The following is a 20,387-nucleotide window of genomic DNA, read 5'->3' as shown; positions in this document are numbered from 1 at the left end:
GAAAGAACATGAGATAGCTTTGGCAGATAAGGTAAAGGAGAATCCCACGAGATTCTAGAAGAATGTTAATAGCAACAGGGTAACGAAGGAGAAAAGAAATCCTGTTAGGATTAGGGTCAATATGGTCAACTATGTCAGGAATCACATGATTGCATGAGGTAGGAAATGAACATTCTTCATCAGCATTTACTGTGGAGAAGATCATGGAGGCTAATGAGTTTGGGGAAATGAGTAGCAATGTAACTAAGCAGATCACTGTTGCAAAAAGGTGCTGGTTCTCACAGTAGGAGTCAGGTGTTAATGGAGGGTTCACTTATTTTTTATGTAAATAGAGCTACCGCATGGAACAGGTACTTTCAGCCTCACTGTCCAGCAACCCACTAACTTAACCCTAGCCTAACCACAGAAAAATTTACCATGTCCCTGGTTCAGTGCTGTTGGTGTTATATAAAACATAGAATTCTACATCACATTACAGGCTCTTCTGCCAACAATGTTATGCCAACCACATAACCTACTCTAGAAACTGCCTAGAATTACCCTTCTGCATAGCCCTTTATTTTTCTAAGCTCCACGAACCTAACAGTCTTTTAAAAGACTCTATTATATCCCCCTCCACCACCGTCGCTGGCAGTGCATTCCACGCACCCATCACTCCCTGCATGAAAATCTTACCTCTGACATCCCCCTACTTCCAAACACTTTAAAACTATGACCCTCTCATGTTAGCCATTTCAGCCCTGGGAAACCGCCTCTGGCTATCCACACGATCAATGCCTCTCATCATTTTATACACCACTATCAGGTCACCTCTCATCATTGGTCTAAGGAGAAAAGGCCAAGTACACTCAATCTATTTGCACAAGGTATGCCCTCCAATCCAGGCAACATCCTTGTAAATCTCCTCTGCACTCTCTCTATAGTATCCACTTCCGTCCTATAGTGAGGTGAACAGAACTGAACACAGTACTCCAAGTGGGATCTAACTAAGGTCTGGTATAGCTTTAACATTACCTCATGGCTCTTGAACTCAATCCCACGGTTGATGAAGGCCTACACACCATACCCCTTCTTAACAACACTGTCAACCTCCACAGCAGCTTTGAGTGGACACAGACCCCAAGATCTCACTGAGCCTCCACACTGCCAAGAGTCTTACCATTAATATTATATTCAGTCTTCAAATCTGACCTACCAAAATGAACCACTTCATACTTATCTAGGTTGAGGTTCATCTGCCACTTCTCAGCCCAGTTCTGCATCCTATCAATGTCCCGCTGTAACCTCTGACAACCCTCCAGATTATCCATAGCACCCCTAACTTTTGTATCATCAGCAACTTACTAACCCACCCTTCTACTTCCTCATCCAGGTCATTTATAAAAATCAAAGAGGAGAAGCCCCAAAACAGATTCCTTCAGAACACCACTGGTCACCAACCTCCATGTAGAATATGACTCATCTACAACCACCCTTTTGCCTTTTGTGCACAAGCCAATTCTGGATCCAGTAGGCAAGGTTTCCTTGGATCCCATGCCTCATTACTTTCTGAACGAGCCTTGCATGGGGAACCTTATCAAATGCCCTAATGAAATCCATATACACTACATCCACTGCTCTACCTTCAATATACTTTGTTACTTCCTCAAAAAATTCAATCAAGCTCGTAAGGCATGACCTGCCCTTGACAAAGCCATGCTGATTATCCTTAATCAGATTATGTCTTTCCAAATGCTCATAAATCCTGCCTCTCAGATTTTCTTCAACAACTTGCCCACCACTGAAGTAGGACTCACTGGTCTATAATTTCCTGGGTTATCTCTACTCTCTTTCTTGAACAAGGAAACAATGTTTGCAACCCTCCAATCCTCTGGTACTTCTCCCATCCCCACTAATGATGCAAAGATCATCACCAGAGGCTCAGCAATCTCCTCCCTTGCTTCCCACAGTAGCCTGGGATATATCTTGTCTGGCCTAACTTAATACTTTTCAAAAGCTCCAGCACATCCCTTTTCTTAATGTCGATATGCTCAAGTGTTTCAGTCCACTAAGTCATCCCCACAATTGCCAAAGTCCTTTTCACTGGTGAATAATGAAGCAAGGTATTAAGTACCTCCGCTACCTCCTCCGACTCCATACACACATTTCCACTATCGCACCTTATTGGTCGTTTTCTCACAAAACTCATCCTCTTACTCTTCACATAGTTGCAGAAAGTCTTGAAGTTTTCCTCAATTCTGCTCCCCAAGGCCTTCTCATGGCCCCTTAAAAAAAAAGAGGATGCTCATTCTTGAGCATCTTCCTGGCACCCTAGTAATTTTCTAGAGCTCTAACAGTACCTAGTTTCTTGAACCTTTTGTAAGCTTTTCTTTTCCTCTTAACTAGATTTTCCACATCCTTTGTACACCATGGTTCTTTTACCCTACCACCCTCTCCCTGCCTCAATGGAACATACCTATGCAGAACACCATGCAAATGTTCCCTGAACATTTCTGCTGCGCATTTCACTGAGAATATCTGCCCCCAATTTATGGTCCCAAGTTCCTGCCTTTTAGCATCACATTTCCCCCAGCCCAATTAAATGTTTTCCCAAATTGTCTGCTCCTATCCCTCTCCAGTACTATGGTAAGGGAGATAGAGTTGTAATCACTACCACCAAAATGCTCTCCCACCGAGACCTGACACCTGACCAGGTTCATTTCCCAATACCAGATAAAGTAAAGCTTCTCCCCTAGTTGGCTTATCTACATATTGCATCAAGAAACCTTCCTGAACACACTGAACAAACTCCACTCCATCTAAACCCTTTGTTCTAAGGAGATGCCAGTCAATATTAGGAAAGTTAAAATCTCCCATCACAACAACCCTATTATTATTGCAGCGTTCCAGAATCTGCCTCCCTATCTACTCCTAGATGTCTGTTACTATTGGGGGGCGGGGGTCTCTTAAAAACACCCAGTAGAGTTATTGCCCCCTTCCTGTTTCTGATTTCCACCCACACCAACTCAATAGATAATCCCTCCATGACTTCCTCTTTTTCTGCAGCCATGATACTATCTCTGATTAGCAGTGCCACGCCCTCATCTCTTATGCCTCCCTCTGTCCTTTTTGAAACATCTAAAACCTGGCACACTCAGCAGCCTTCCTGCCCCTGAAACATCCAAGTTTCTGTAATGGCCACAACGTCATAGTTCTACGTATTGATCCATGCTCCAAGTTCATCCGCCTTGTTTATTAAAATAAACACATCTCAAACCATCTGGCTGAATGCATCTTTGCTCTATCAGCTGTCTATCCTTCCTCATAAACTCCCTACAAGCTGTCTCTACTTGTGCGCCAACTGCTCAATCCTCTGCCTCTTCACTTCGGTCCCCACCCCTCCTGCATCATAAAACAGCATTGAATATCTTTCCTGTAATACCGTGGCTTCTTATTTAGCAGCCTCATGTCAAGGCAAGTCGCTTTTATTGTCATTTCAACCATAACTGCTGGTACAATACACAGTAAAAATAAAGCAACGTTCCTCCAGGATCATGGTGCTACATGAAACACAAAACTACACAAGACTATGTGAAACAGCACAAAACTACACTAGACTTCAGACCCACACGGGACTACATAAAGTGTACAAAACAGCTTGTCAAAGCACCTTGTCGAAGGCTTTCGATATTCAATAGGTTTCAATGAAATCCTTTCCATTCTTCGAAACTGTAGCAAGTATCTACCTACTAACTGGTACATCTTTGGACTATGGGAGTTAACCAGAGTACTCAGTGGAAACCCACGCATTTACAGGAAAGACAGACGAACACCTTACAGATGATGTCGGAATTGAACTCAGACATCCTATGCTGTAACAGTAACACACCAACAGCTACACTGCTGTGGCACCCCAAGATATAGGAGCTGAACTAGGCCATTCAGCCCATTGAGTCTACTCCACTATTCAACCCTTCCTGAGGTGTTTTCTGAAGCCATTCACTGGCTCATCAACTTGCATTCGCCAATCTCTCCAATTAGTCCTGGCAAACCACCCTACAATCTCCTCTGTGGGAGGGATTCAGAGCAGCCGGGTGGGAGTGGGAACCCACATGGTCACAGAAAGGACATGCAAACTCCTCACGCAGGCGGTGCCAGAGGTTGGGATCAAACAAAAGTCTCTGGCAATGTGGGGCAGCGACTCTACACAGCGCACTACCTTTCTGAATATCTGGTGAACCGAATGGGTCGTTATCAAGTCAGACTGGAAGCCTGTGACCAGTGGTGCAGAGGTCACCATTGTCTGTCACCTCGATTAGTAATTTAGATGACAATGCTATTAAATAGGAAGTTATGGATTAACAGCAGAGTTGGTAATATGAAGGCAAGCTAGCCAATAATATAAAAGATAATAGTGATTTCAGATATACAAGATGAAGAATGCAAGAGGCAAAACTGGGTATTAAACCTCTGGAAAATGATGCTGGACCGGTAGGAACAAGGGGCAAAGAAATAGCGAACAAGCTCAATAATTATTTTGCATCACTCTTCGTTGTAGGAGGCACTAGCAGTATGCCAGAAATTCGAGTGCGCCAGTAAGCAGAAGTGAGTGCAGCTGCTATTACTAAGGTGGTGTCACTTGGGAAGCTGAAAGGTCTAAAGGTAGATAAACTACCTGGACCAGATGGAATTTGCCCCAGGGTTCTGAAAGAGGTGGCTGAAGAAATTGTGGAGGCATTAGAAATGATCTTTCAAGAATCACCAGATTCTGGAATGGTTCCAGAGGACAGGGAAATTGCAGTGTCACTCCACTCTAAGGGAAGGAAGAAAAAGAAAGGAAATTATTAAATAAAGAAATTATTAAATAAAAATAAAGAAAGTCAGTTAGCCTGACTTCAGTGGTTGGGAAGATGTTGGAGTCCATTATTAAGGATGAGGATTCGGGATACTTAGAGGGAGCATGATAAAATATGCCAAAGTCAGCATGAGTTAAAGGGAAATCTTGCCTGACAAATCTGTTGGAGTTCTTTGAAGAAATAACAGTCAGAATAGACAAAGGAGAGTCAGTGGTTGATGTTTTGCAGGCCCAGGACTGAAAGGGTTAACATACGAGAAGCATTTGATAATTCTGGACCCGTACTTACTGCAGTTTCAAAGAATGGGAGGGATCTCATTGAAACCGATTGAATATTGAAAGCCAAGACTCAAGGTCTTAGACTATATTTTTTGTGTGGCAGTCGCTTACTGCTATCGTATACTGTACGTGCTAAATGTGCCTTGTGTTGTGTGAGAATGTCAGTACTGTTTTGATCCTTGCCCCTGGAGTAACACTGTTCCACTTGGCTGTATTTGAATTTGAATTTACTTAGATCTCACATCCATACCACAAGGTGGGGGGGGGGGGCGGGGAGGGGGAGAGGAGTAAAAATCTTGTGTTATGACTCTGTTGTAATGTACAGACATGTGAATTTACAAGTCTAATGGCTTGTAGCAAAAAGGTGTCTCGTAGCCTGCCAGTCCTGGCTTTTATGCTGCGCTACTGTTTGCCAGACAGAAGCAGCTGAAACAGTTTATGGTTGGGGTGCATATACACATTTGGAAAAAAGCATCCTGGGTTCCAACACAATTATTAAAAGCAATACAAATACTTCTCAGCCGATTTTATTTCTAATGCACTGATTAGACCACTTTATATAGTTGTATTACAGCCTAACTTACACCAGAATTTGAGGGCAACAGATTGGCTGGCTGGCAGGTGGCAAAAGGTAGGAATAAAGGGGGCCTTTTCTAGTTCACTGCCAGTGACTAGTGGCATTACACACAGGCCTGTCTGGTGACTGCTTCATTTCACATTATATGTCAATGATTTAGATGATGGAATCATTGGCTTTGTGGCCATGTCTGTGGAAAATACAAAGATAGGTGGAGGGCCAGATAGTGTTGAAGAAGCAGGGACTTTTCAGAAGGACTTGGACAAATTAGAATAATGGGCAAAGAAGTGACAGATGGAATATAGTCTAGGATAGTGTATGGTCATGGACATTGGTAGAAGGAATAAAGGTGCAGATTATGTTCTAAATGCAGAGAAAATTCACAAATCAGAGGTGCAAAGGGACTTGGAAGTCCTCATTGAGAGAACTAAAATATAAAAGCAAGGATGTAATGCTGAGGCTTTATAAGGCATTTGTCACACTGCATTTGGAGTATTGTAAGCAGTTTCAGGTCCCTCATCTTAAAAAAAAAGAGCTGGCATTGAAGAGAGACCAGAGGTGGTTCACAAGAATGAACCCAGGAATACAGGGGTTAACATGAGCATTTGGTAACTCAGGACCTGTCCCCTCACTGGAGTTTAGCAGAATGAGGGTGAATCTCGATGAAACCTACTGAATATTGAAAGGCCTAGATAGAGTGAATGTAGTGAGGATGTTTCCTATAGTGGAAGAGTCTAGGACCAGAGGGCACAGCCTCACAATAAAGGGATGTCCCTTTTCAATAGAAATGAGGAGAAATCTCTTTATCCAGAGGGTGCTGAGTCTGTGGAATTCGTTGCCACAGATGGCTGTGGAGGTCAAGTCAGTGGGTACATTTAAAGCAGAAATTGATAGGTTCTCGTTTAGTCAGAATAAAAGACTATGGGGAGAAGACAGGAGAATGAGATTGAGAGGGATAATAAATCAGCCATGATGGAATGGCAGAACAGACTTGAATAGCATAATTCTGCTCTTTTTGTGTTATAATTGACAGTGAGGGTTACTTAAGGTTACAACACGATCTAGATGAACTGGGAAGTGGGTCAAGGAATTGCAGATGGAATTTAACTGTGACAAGGACACTGTGTTGTAAGACAAGTTAAACTAAGACAAGACTGGAGCTGTAGCAGGTATAGCACTGGGGAGTATTATAGAGCAGAGAGCCAGAGGATTCAGGGAAATGGTTCCCAAAAGGTGACAAGATAAGTAGACTAGGGTGACAAAGTTGTTTGGCATGATTACCTTCACTGGTAAAAGGCAATGATTACAGAAATTGAAACAGCATGTTAAAAGTGTACGTATGAAGCATGAGTGAAACCACACTAGCAGTATCTCGTGCAGCTACAGTTACCCAGCTATACAAAAGTTATCAAGCTAGAAAGGTTGCGGGGTGTAGAAACGATTCATGAGGATGTTACCAGGGACTGAAGGGCTTGAGTTATAAAGGATTGTGGGGACTTTCACCCCCTCCCAGAGTTCAGGTGGTTGAGGGGTGATCTTACAGAAATATACAAAATCGTGAGAACTGTAGATAAGGTGGACAGTCTCTCTTTCTTTCCACCCCCCCCCCCTGCCCCCACCAAGATGGGGTGTCTAGAACTCAGGAATAGGGAAGGTAATGGATCTAAAGTGGGAGGAAAAAAAGAAACCTGAAAAGCATTTTTCCCCCATACAGAGGGTGATGGGGAAACAGATAGCTACGGGGAACAGACAGCTGGGGGAAGGCAGGCATAACTGCAGTGTTTAAAAGACGTATGGACGGACGCACAGACAACAAAATCTAGAGAGATCGGGGCCAAACACAGACAAATGGGACCAGCTTAGAGAGACATGCTGGATGATACGGACGAGTTGTGCTGAAGTGCCCGTGCCCACACTGCACACCTGCCTGCTCTCTCCAGATCTAAAAATAATTTTCCTGATGCTGCAGAACCCATCCACGCTGTTTCACTTTAGATTTCCAGTATTTGCCATTTTTGTTTTTACTCTTCAGAAAACAAATCTGCTTCATTTTACAATAGCTGACAGTTAATTTATTGATCCGTTTTTGTTCTGCTCAACCCACCAAACTCAGACATTGTTCATGCCTGCATGTTCAGAGGATTCTGCTTTAAAATTCACAGAACTACAACAAACCATTGAAATCAGTTTTGTCATCTCTTAGGCACAAATGGTCCGAACTTGGGCGATACAGTAGCACTGTGGTTAGCATTACACTACTACAGAGCAAATGACCCAAGTCCAATTCTGTTATTGTCTGTAAGGAGCTTATATGTTCTCCCCATGAAGGAATGGGTTTCCTCCCACATTCTAAAGATGTGCAGGTTAGTAGGTTAATTGGTCATGAGTGTAATGGGCCAATGTGGACTCTGAGCCAGAAGGACCTGTTAGTGCTGTCTCTCCAAATTAACAAAGCTGTATTTTTACTACAAATATTACAAAATGTACAAAAATATTAATAGGAATTAATCATATTTATACCTACCATCTAATCCTAGCTATACTAATCTCCCTTGCCTTGATCCCCAGCCTACTATACCTTTGCAATTCAAGTACTTGCAATTTTCTAAAAATACCCCAATGCAATGTGATAGGGATTTAGTTTTCATTCCTCCATATCACACCTCAAATCCAGAGTACTCAGAACCTGTAAATTATCAAGTAGATTTCCAGTTAAATGATTTATGATTTGGGAAAAAAGACCAACTGCCATACCAATTGCTCTTGATTTTTCATTTGATCTTCAGCCTGTTTGGCCAAGGCAGCTTTAGCTTCTTCTGCACTGCGACGCTCTTTTTCTAGTCTCTCAGCCTCCTCCTTTGCTTTTTTCCTTTCCTGCTCAAGTTCTAAAGCCCGTCGGGTTTGATCTTCTAGCTCTATTGGAAACAATTAAAGTAACTTTTGTTTTCATTCTTGAAAGCCAAAGAATTGTTGATAAAATAATTTGTACATGGAAATAAAGACAAAATAGACCACCTACATAAAATTGCACCAATTTCACTATCAAAATAGGTTAACATTGAACTTAAAGGTTGAAACAATTGCCGATATTGAGCTAAACAATTTATGCAAGCCAGGCAGCTTTACAAAAATAAGCCTCTTATCCAAGTCATCTCACCACAACTTTAATTTCTCAATAACAATTTGACATCCATCTGCGGAGTTGATTTGAATGATGGCTTGTATTCTTATACACTTTTGTTTACCATGCCTTTCATCAAAAGAAAAACATCTTTGCAGTGGATTTGACTTGTAAATTGCAAGGTACTGCTCAAGCTCTAAAACCAATTAATTATTACCTTAGTACATCATTTAAATCCTAATTCCATTTATGGGAATATATTGATGTCTTCTCCCCAGGGTTGGGGAGTCCAACTTTAGAACGAACAGATACAAGAGGGGAGATATTGAAAAGAGACTGAGTGCTAACTTCTTTACACAGAGGATAGTGAACTCCTCGAACAATCTGCCAGAGGAAAGTGCTGAAGGCAGGTATAGCTGCAACATTTTGAACACAGAGCAGCACAGCCAGCTCAGGCCTTTTGGCCTGTGATGTGCTGACCTTTAACCTACTCCACAATCAATCTAGCCCATCATCTTACACATCCCACAGCCATCTATCTTGTTTACATCCCATAGCCTAACAGCCTCTTAATGAACACATTGTGTCAGCCTCCACTCCAAAAAGAAAGGCCTCAACCTCCCCTCCAAAGGCATGTTCTCTCATTCAAGCAGGATCTTGGCAAATCTCCTCTGCACCCTCTCTAAAGCTTCCAAATCCTTCCTATAATGAGGCAACCAAAACTGAACCCAACACTCCAAGAGTGGTCTAATCAGAGTTTTACAGAGCTGCAACATTGTGTCAAGGCTTGAACTCAATCCCCTGACCATGGTGAGAACACTGTACAGCTTCTCAACCATCCTATTAACTTGCACAGCAACTTTGGGATCCATGAACTTGGACCCCAAGATCCCTCGGTTTCCCTACATTGCTACGAAATCTGCATTAATCTTGTACTCTACCTTTAAGATTAAGGAAAACTCCAAGATGATCATCACATATGTAAAGAATGTGATGACTAGAGTGAGGGTAGGAGTGATCAGGAATAAATGGAGAAACATGCCTGGAGGAAGTGGTGGTGGTAGGGGAGGTCATTAATGAATAAATGTTCACCAGTGACAGGGAGCTCAATGTATGTTAATACACTATCTGTAACATCACCACCCTTCCTGTCATAGGTGGCCTTGATGGTCTTTAAGAGGACCTAGTCTCTCCCTACTCTCCCCTTTACTGTTAATACCTTTTGGAATTATCTTCAACCTTGACTACCAAATCCATCTCATACCCTCTTCTTGTCCTAATTTCCCTCTTAAGATTGCTCTTAAACTTATATTCATCAAGGGATAAATTTTTTATTAGGGCCTAAAAGCAATGCATGTTTCCTTTTTCCTCACCAAAGCCTTGATAGCTCTCATCAGGCAGACTTCCCTGAAGGTGCTATGTCTACCCTAACAAGAATATACTGCCCCTGGATGCTTGGTAAAACCTTTGTAAAAGTCTCTCACTTGCCATGTATTCCTTTGCATTTAAATAGTCACCCAGTCGACTCCAGCTAGTTTCTACCCAATGCCCTCAAGGTTGACCCTGCTCCAACTCAGTTCTTTAACCTGTGGACTTGTTCTATCTTTTCCCATAGTTATTTCTAAAATAATAGATTTGTGACCAGTGGATCCAAAGTGCTCTCCAACTGGCACTTCAGTTACTTGGCCCACCTTGATCCCCAAGAGGTGGTCCAGTATTGCTCCTTCGCCAGTGCTCCATCTCCAAATAATGTCCCCTTCCTGTTGTGTCACATAGTCTGCAGCTCAGGGTACAGCTCAACATCTATGAGTTTGCTTTGAAATCACACTGATGTCCAGGAGCTCCCACCCAGTTCAGCCATGTCACCTGTTGTACTGTTTACATGTTTTAATCAACTAAACCTTCTGGCTGCTTTTATTTGAATTTTTTTTTCAGATAATCAGCAAACAATTTCCCAATACTTGGAACTGAATGTTGCGCTCTTTTCCATTAGCTTAAAAAAGTCTGTAAGAAAATCATTAAACATCTACTCAACTCCCACCAATTTTCCACTTCTAAACCAATGCATCTGTTCAGCTGCTATCCCATCCTTTCATTGCCACTCCTTCCCACTGAAAGGTCCTTGCTTAAGCATTGCTCATGTCCATGATTACCAGATTGCAATCTAAAACAGCCAAAAAAATTTTGAGATGCACGGCTACATTGTACAAGAGGAAGGCCATTTACCTTTCTGGGCTTTTAAAGTCTGCTCTTCGATTTGTCTAAGTCTCTCCATGAGCTCTTCTTTTTCATGTTCTATCCTCTCTTTTTCCTTTTCTGCCAGTTCTCTTTTCTTTTTCTCGTTTTCCAACTGTGCCCTTTTAAAACAAAATTGATAAAGGATCAAAATTAATAATGCATTTTATATTTGTTGTTTATCAGAACAAGTTAATTTGTGGTTTTAACTGTAATAAAAGGATTGTGCTTTTGCCCCCCAAAAAAGTGAATCTGTATATATTGGGGAAGATGCAAAGGAAAATCAGACATTGATCCCAGCTTTGAGATAAGACAAGATATATCAAAGGAACAAGAGCACGATGGGGAGAAAGTGATGCAATTAGAAGTTGCACCAATCTGAAAACTGCTTCACAGTCACACAGATAAGGATCAATTAAAGAAAGATTTTTTTTTTTTTTTTTTTTAAAGTACTGAAAATCAAAGTTTTGGTCAGTCTGTCTGGCAGAGGAAAGGAATCCTGACATTTAAGGCAAGTTGTCTTCCTTAGAAATGAATTAGTATATTGGCCTAAGCTGTGCCAGTATCTTATTTATTTAGGATATAGTCACAATTATCAGAAAGGGGGAGGGGGATCGTCCACTCAGGCCTAAGAGGCCAGTGTCGGGCATTTTCATGCCTTACAAGGCGCGGAACAAAAGACTGTGTGGCGCGCCACCCCTCACACAGACATAGAGCAATGTGCTTTGGTTAAGTGCCTTGCTCAAGGACACAACACGCTGCCTCAGCTAAGGCTCAAACTGGCGACCTTCAGGTCACTAGACGAATGCCTTAACCACTTGGCTACGTGCCCAATTATCAGAAAGGAGCAAGTAAATAGAATTAAATCCAAGGTAAGAATGAAGCATTAAACTTGAATATAAACACCAAAACTGTAAACAGTGAAGGGTTCCAGAGAACGGTCAAAGTGTAAGATTCCCATACAACTGTGGGGGGGGCAGGGGGAGAAGCATAGAGAATATGGTTTATCCATGAACTTCAGAATAAAAAGATGAAATGGAAGAAATAGTTGAAGCAGAAGCCCAAACCAAGTGACAAAAAACCTTAAAAAAGGTGAAGAAAGAAAGACAATTCAATCCAAAGATATAGAACAGAGATTGACAAAGATGCAATGAGTGACATAGAAAAAATGGATAGTCTGCAATTTATACTCCAGCCAATTTATAGCCAGGAGGTAGAAACAATATCCAGCGCTGAAGAATATCCATTTTAAGATGTTTTTCAAAACTGTCCAAATTCCTGACTGCATGATAAACTTTCTCCACTCAAAGCCTTATTCACTGTTGCTTCAATTGTATAGCACTTGTACCTAACTCTATGCATTCCATTTTTAAGACAAGATAAGTTTGCAAGCCTCATTTTTTTCCCTAGCTGAAGCACCAATTTCTGTAGCCATAGCCTTGATCACTCACCAGATTTCACAATCAGACTCATTTTTCCCCTTGCAAGCATAAATAACTGTACATGAGAAATGCTCTCATATTCACCTGTTGTTAAAGCTCAATCCAAACAGTGCTGGGCTGTGGGAGTGGTTACAGGAATTTTTCCACAGTGTGGTTGAGAAGGCTAATACCTAATTGCCAGAGGTGATAATTGTCAATTGCCACTTTCAATTTCTCGTGGGAGCTAATGTCACCATTGTGGCTTATGAAAGTCAGTCAATGATTAACATACTCTGTTAGACCCAGTAAGTGCAGGCTTTCTTCTGACAATCTGATAACCCCATGATCATCTAATGTCACTAAATCTGTAACGAACAGAATTCCTGTCTTTTCTCTGGGTTCACTCTGAGTCCATTCTCTGTTTTACATAGTTCATCACCAATCTCTAAGTACTAGCTCTCTTAACTGCTTACTTGGATTGAAGTTTAATTATCAAAAGTATTATTCAAAAGGGTAATAACATCCTCTTTATCGAGATGGGAGATTAAAGACAAGAGTCAAACCAATGTCAACACATTGTACAGGGATACTTAAAGCTGACTAACTTACCTTTCTAACTGCTTCTGATGTTTTTCTTCTCTGGCCTGTGCTTTCATTTGTTGTACTTCAATAGTGTCAGGTTTTCTCCTTCGCATATACAACTCATGATTTCCCATACAAAGTGCTAGAATTCGTTTGTTGATCCGCAGGCGTGGAGCATAGAATACAAAATCCTAAATAAAAAAAAATTAACAAAAATCAAACTGAAGAAACTGACATTACTGGTGCCTCATACAAAATGCTGGAGGAACTCAGCAAGTCAGACAGCATCTATGGAGGGGAATAAACAGTCAGTGTTCTGACAATGCTGCCTGACTTGCTGAATTCCTCCAGCATTTTGTGTGCGTTTCTTAAGATTTCCAGTATCTGCAGAATCTGGAGATTATGTGCACCTTCTCTTCCCATTTGCTACTTAAATGTTCACAAGACTATAATTAAGAGTGGTATGAGTTCAGAGCTTTGATCTGATCCGTTAGTGTGGGATTGTTTAGCTGTCTACTACCTGTATTGAGCACATGGCCCAGGTGTTGTAGCTTCACCAGGTTAGCACTGATTTGACAGATGCTAATCCCAGCGTTCTCCTTCACTTCTTAATATGGATTATGATTAAAAATCACTGCACAATTTAGAACTGGTTTCAATAATTAAGCAAATGTAGGAAGATGGGGAAAATAGCTGAACAGAGGAGCACTTTCAGTAATAGACTAAGATAACTATGCTGCTCCAAAGAGTGCTATATGGGGGTAATTCTTACACTCGGCCATTAGGCTCTATAATGAGTCAACCTACAGCTGGGGAAGTGATGACCCCCTCCCGTTAGACTGTTATTAATCTGTTTACTAGAGTTCTGTTTACCACACCCTATCACAGACACCCTGTTCAATACTACCATCACTTCTTATCAGAACAGTGTGAATACACACCCAGTGTATACTATTATGGTAATTCTTGCACTACCATCTCATCTGTGTGAACTTGGAAATCTTGTAATCTTTGTCTTGCAAGCCTTGTACATCTTATTTTTAAGGTAACTTGTCCTTTTATTTTTTCTTACCTCTCTTCTAATATTTGTATATCCGTGCACCTGTAATGCTACTGTGATACTGTAGTTTCCTTTGGGAACAATGAAGTATCTATCTAAAACCAAGTTAAAATTCAGAAATTCTCTAGAGACACCAAGTTTCAAATTTCTTTCACACTGGCACTGAAAATTAGCCCACTGATTTACTTTCTCAGAGGTCCAACATCTTTCTCCACAGCCTAATATTTTAAAAACTTCAGCTCAGTTTTGCAGCATTAGCAAACAGAGCATTGAGGATAAACTAAGTAAACGGTGAGGGAAACCGGGATAGGCCAGCAACCGAGCAGATAAAACATGGCATGCAAAGTCATCTCCTTTAGGAGATGTTTTTAAAAAAAAAATAGAATTCATTTTTGAAAAAGTGGAGCAATTAGCAAATGGGCCAAGTTGTCCTGAACCCACCCACTGTGCAATGCCCATTCACACTGACTTCCCAACTCCGAGGCTGGATCAGCTTAACTTCCTGAACCAGAAGTCAGATAGGAAAAAAAATGTTGCCACTAAACTGACAGTGGGCCTTAGCATATCCTGAAGCTGTGCCCCCGTAATTAATGGTCAGAAATGCCCGAAATCTATTCAGTTTAAAAAGTTTCAGCCATTTTCAAAATGAGTCAAAATAAAGCTTAAAAAAAATTGCATTTCTCCATGTGGAAAGCAACACCATTCAAGTGAATGGAATAGAGATCAAGTTTCTACAAGTAAAGCAGTAAATTCTTGATCACATACTCCTGTCCTCAAACATACCATCCATTCCATTTTTGATCCTCAAAACAATTCTGAGCAAATGATGAAAAGGCACAACACAAACCAAATTATAAAGCCTACTTTGCCATAAAAGGTACTAAATGTTCTGTTCCCAGAGAAAATATGAGATTAATGAATTCCTGTTTAAGGATAAAAATATTTGTAACTGATTTGATTCCAAGGATGAATATTAGGTAATAAATACTTACAGGTGCCTTCTTATCAATAGGTTTTATAACAAACTTTTTGTCATTGAAGGATATATTTCTTATTTCACTCCAAGGAAATCCTATTTTAGGTGTCAGTCTGTTGAGTAGTAATTACAAAAAGCATTAGACAAAAGCGTATTCTGACTTTTTTCTTACACTGAATAGAGAGGTCTGGACTCACCCCCACCCTGCAGTCTACTTTTGTAGTTAAGATCCATTTTTGCATACAATTCTTTCAAAAGCATATTTTTTTCAACATGTACTTAAACATTTCCCAAATATAACTCTACAAATCAGGATATGTCTAGTACTTAGCTAATGGAAAGGTCATCTGTAAATTACACTACTGGCCAACATTCATCTCCTCACCCTACTCCCAGTGACTTGAGGACAAAAATCACCGGATGAGTTTTTAAATTGTCATGCTACAGAGTGAAATAACTCTGCTTTGAGAAAGGTGGGGAAACAAGTGTACATAGACGATTGGAAAAAGAAAGCCAAATGTAAATTTCTGTGACGGAGTACAGATGTATGCAGGGGGAAACCAAATGGGTGCAAGATTTAATGTATAACCAAACTACTTGCAAGCCAGATGTGAATCAAGGATTGTGTCATTGCGTAGAGCAACAAGCCCACTGGAACCTAGAGCTGCAGGTCACCGAGGCAAACTCACTTGAGAAGATCGCAGAAGAGGGCTTCAACAATAGAGATGAACTGAAGAGGAGAAATACAATGAGTAGAGACAGTGTAGAACAGCGGTCCCCAACCACCGGGCCACGAGGAAACAATATGATTTGGCAATATGAGTCAGCTGCACCTTTCCTCATTCCCACTGTTGAGTCATTACGCATGCAAGGTTGACTTATCGCTATATTCATGCGAGGAAATATGCGCTGTGTTTAATATTAAATTCGTTAGATAAACCCTTTTAGAAACAAAATTGAGTGTATTGGCCACTTATCACCTACATTCCCCGGGGTCGGCCGGTCCGCAAGAATATTGTCAATATGAAACTGGTCTGCAGCGCGATAAAGGTTGGGGACCCCTGGTGTAGAAGCTGACCTAGTCCTGTCAAAAGACCGCAGGTCTATGGATTTGATAGCAATTGCACAGCGGAGGTGGGCAAAGTATGACAGGGCACAGGAATCTAGACATTAGAGAAGGGAAATTGAAATGAAAACACAAAAAAAGGCCAAGTTGCATGATGCACAGGGAAAAGGGGAGAAAATTTCAGATCTAGAAGGGGGATAGAACAAAGATGTTCAAAATGATGAGATGGGAGCCAATATGTCAGGGGAATAGAATGGGGAAAAAATGCACAATTAAAGGATATAGGCCCTATTGCCAGTATGATGCCAAGCACTAGAAAGACGGATCAGGATCACCATACGAATACATCAAATCAAGGATATCAATGCAAACATGACTATCAACAGCACACTCAAGAGCAAGCAGATGTTCTGGTATGAATTCGAAGGTCAGGGATTGTGGATCTTCTGGCACTATCCAAGGACGCAGTAAAGAATAGGAAAAGCTAGGAGCTGTTCTCAGTGTGCCCATTGATTGGAAAGGATAGCAATATGCAACTGTGAAAAGGACAGTCAAAATTAATACTTGGTAACAAGATATGTAGTGATGTTATTAGTCCTCCACTGACCTTTCACTAAAAGAAAATTCATTTCATTCAGCATTTATTCTAAATACATGTCACTTTTTGAAATATAATTTGTCATCTTACTTATCGTCATGTTCATAGATGTTAAGTCCAAGAGCATCAACACCAAGCCACAGCTCTGTTCCCTTTTTGTTCTTGATTTCAAAGTAATTCACACCATACATTTCAAGATCTTGAGCAATTTTGAGGTATTCCATCATTGAATCTTCCCTATTAATAGTAAAAATAATTACTCTATAGCACTATCAATTGAGAATGTAGGCACGGCAGTCAGGCCATTAATTGAATCACAGATTTGAAACAATCTCAACTAATCCAGCCCCATTTATAACTAATTGATCTATTAATATCCTTGTGCCCAGACTTCATGAAAATACAGTTAAAAAGGTTTGTAGGTTGTGGGGTGGGGGGAATTAAATTGCTTATGCTACAATGTAGTTCAGAATGCTGAAAATTGCTCAGAACAATGACAGTGTGGACATTTCAAGTAATAACCTCCTCCCCTTCCCTTCCTTCCATGGCCTTCTGTCCTCTCCCATCAGATTCCCTTTTCTCCAACCCTTTATCTCTTTCGCCAAATGCCTTTCTAGCCCTTTACTTCGACCCCCTCCCCCTCCCAGTTTCACCTATCACCTACTCCCTTGTATTTCTTCCTCCCCTCCCCCACCTTCTTACTATGACCTCTCATCTTTTTTTTCTTCAGTCCTGATGAAGGGTCTTGGCCCAAAACATCGACTGTTTACTCTTTTCCCAAAGATGCTGCCTGGCAGAGTTCCTCCAGCATTTTGTGTGTGTTGCTTCGCTTTCCAGCATCCGCAGATTTTCTCGTTTATGATTACAAGTTATAATTTGTTTCTGCTGTGTCCAGGTGCAAAGATTACAATGGTTTTTATAGCAAATCCAGATATTGGTGGAGTTAAGGGAGGGTCTATTGCCAATCTTAATAACGTCTGCTGCCCACAGATAACTTGCTACCTGTATCATTTTCTCTGTCTCAGTTTGTTCAGACAAAAAAAAAATCAGTTCTTGTATACTAATACCAGCCTTTTTCCAAGCTCCCAAAAATCTTTCAAATATTATCACAATTGCATATTCACATTTCTTAACTTTGTCTACTGAAGGTACTTGATTCATTTTCTATTTATTCAAACATGAACTGAATGTATTTGGATTACAAATTGAAGTCCCTATTAAACATCATCTTATAAACACTCCATGCAATCTCTTTGGCAAAAGAAACCTTCTGGTGTTGGTTAATCATCCACCTAGTATGGAAATATATTGTATTTCCATTGCATTAAATCACAGAAATTACTATCATTACTTGTGGAGGTCAATGCAATGGATAAACAATCTAAATAGGAAACTAGAATGAGAGATCTTATAAGGCTAATTTACACAATAAGACTCACCTTCTATATTACAGTTTAAATTATTTATGAATAACAGGAAAATATTTGTAATGCTCCAACCAAAATTAGCACAATAAACATTCATTGAGAGGCCCACAGCAAAACATACTTAATTCTTTCAGACACCTCAGGACATGAGTATGACTCAATGAGCATTACCTTAACATTCCTCGATGTTCTTCATGCCATGTCTGTATCCTGTCTTCCCACTGTTCTTTTGTCAACTTGTGCTGTTCCAAGACACTGACAAAGAGCATGTAGTACAAACATGAAGGCATCAAGGAGATGACTTGTTTTTGTTTAATATTGCTCATTAATATATTAATCCTGCGGCAAAATTTCTGGCACTTCAACAAGTAATATTAATTCCATGTATTAAAACAGGCTCAACAAGTATAAGCTTGATTTGTGTTAGAGAAGTACTTTTCAAACATCAGTTAAGTGGCGGAGGTGAAATTATTAAAAAAAACACTCCAACCAACTTTAGGTTTTAGTTCTTTCAAACCATACAGAAGCAACTCAGCAAATTTTGAATATAAATCAGCAAAAACACTTCAGAACAATCAGACCAGGGGAATTCAGAACTTCTATCAAAATGTTGAACAAAATGCTGAGTACATAACAAAAATTTAAAGTTTAGTAGCTGCCCATTTGGAATGGGTTTTTTTTTAATTCTCAACTAATGTTATTGGGACAGTTTGAATGAAAGTCAGACTTAATTTCACATTATACCACTTCACAGCTAACTAAATCGCATCTACAAATGGAGTTCATAATTTTCAAATTCGAAAACGCAGTGAGGCAAGACGGTCATAAAGTGCAGAATCAGTGTCTTTGGGCCAATTGTACCATGCTGACTATCTAAACTAGAACCATCTGCCTACATCCTTCTAAACCTTTCCTATCTACGTACACATCCAAATGCCTTTTAAATGCTGTTCATGGACCTGCCTCAACCACTTCTTCTGGCAACTCATTCCATATATGGACAATCCTCTGGACAAAAAGGTTACCCCTCAGGTTTCTATTAAATATCTCCTCTCTCAAGCTACACAACTGTGTCCTCATCCTTGATTTCCCAACACTGGGAATATATTGTGCACATTCACATCACTCATGATTTTAAACACTTAAATAAGATCACTTCCTCGTTCTCCTACACTCCAATGAGCAACATACTTGTAAATCTCCTTAGTGCTTTTTCTAGGTTAACAGCATCTTTCCTCTAGCATGGTAACCATAACTGAACACAATATTCCAAATACTGTCTCGCCAACATCCTGCTAAACTGCAACATGACATCTCACCTTCTGCACTCAAATGTCCTGACCAACATGTCACAAGCCTTCTTCCAGCATCCTACTTCCAGTGAACACCTGCACTTGTACTCCTAGGTTCCTGCTTTTATAACACTTCCCGGGGCCTTACCATTCACTGTAAAAGCCTGATTGGTTTCCCCAAGAATGTAACACCTCACACACCATCTACCATTCCTCTGCCCATTTACACAGCTGACCAGGGCACCTCCAATTCCTGATAACCAACTTACTGTATGACACCACCTATTTTAGTGTCATCTGCAGACTTATTAACGATATCTTGCACATTAGTATAGAGGATAGTGATTTGAATGGAAAACAGCAAAAAGTCGGTGGGGGGGGGTCATAATTCAGGTGGAATGCAAAAATCAAGCCCCTCAACTCTCTATTTGAAAGAATGAATAGTCAGGGGACCCTAGCCACATGGACAATAGTTTCTTAATATCACCCCACTTCCTTTACTTTCAATACTCAGGGTGGGAACTCCCAGGAACCAGTGGGGATTTGCATTTGTTCAAGGTAGCTCTTAAGGATTAAGGAATCTTTTCAACTATTCACCCGTAATCTCTTCCCAAAGAGCTCTTCAGATATATTTTTCTCCTCAGGCCAGCCAAAGACTGATGAAGGTGAATTTCAAGGTGGCACTCACTATGTAGTGTGTGGTCTACCATTGTGGAAAAACCCTACAGTAAACCATTATTGTAAGGAAGCAGTGTAACAAAGCAGGAGACTTTTGCTTTGTGAATGTCAAGTGCAAGGCCCTTTCTCATGGGCTTCAGCAAATGAGTCAGAGACAACATGGCAGTCTCTGAACATACAAACACAAGCATTAGCAACACACTGCAGTCTCATCATACCAAAATTCTGTAAGGTCAATGAT

At 40.6% G+C, this 20,387-nt stretch overlaps 1 protein-coding gene across 3 annotated transcripts in view; it reads right to left on the bottom strand.

The window, feature by feature from the left end:
• Positions 1-20,387, bottom strand: part of LOC140200177 (radixin) — an 87,044-nt gene that overhangs the window by 11,992 nt on the left and 54,665 nt on the right. For all 3 annotated transcript variants that reach the window (XM_072263097.1, XM_072263095.1, XM_072263096.1), the window contains exons 6-11: positions 18,348-18,431; positions 16,840-16,986; positions 15,102-15,198; positions 13,077-13,240; positions 11,038-11,168; positions 8,445-8,605 (exon numbers count right to left, since the gene is read on the bottom strand). In XM_072263097.1, coding sequence (XP_072119198.1) covers positions 8,445-8,605; positions 11,038-11,168; positions 13,077-13,240; positions 15,102-15,198; positions 16,840-16,986; positions 18,348-18,431 — 784 coding nt within the window. The remainder of the gene's footprint in view (positions 1-8,444; positions 8,606-11,037; positions 11,169-13,076; positions 13,241-15,101; positions 15,199-16,839; positions 16,987-18,347; positions 18,432-20,387) is intronic.

The sequence above is a fragment of the Mobula birostris genome, chromosome 7 (genome assembly GCF_030028105.1).
Source record: "Mobula birostris isolate sMobBir1 chromosome 7, sMobBir1.hap1, whole genome shotgun sequence".
Classification (NCBI taxonomy): Eukaryota; Metazoa; Chordata; class Chondrichthyes; order Myliobatiformes; family Myliobatidae; genus Mobula; species Mobula birostris.
Note: the sequence above shows the minus strand (reverse complement) of the source record. Positions and strands in the feature narration are given on the sequence as shown.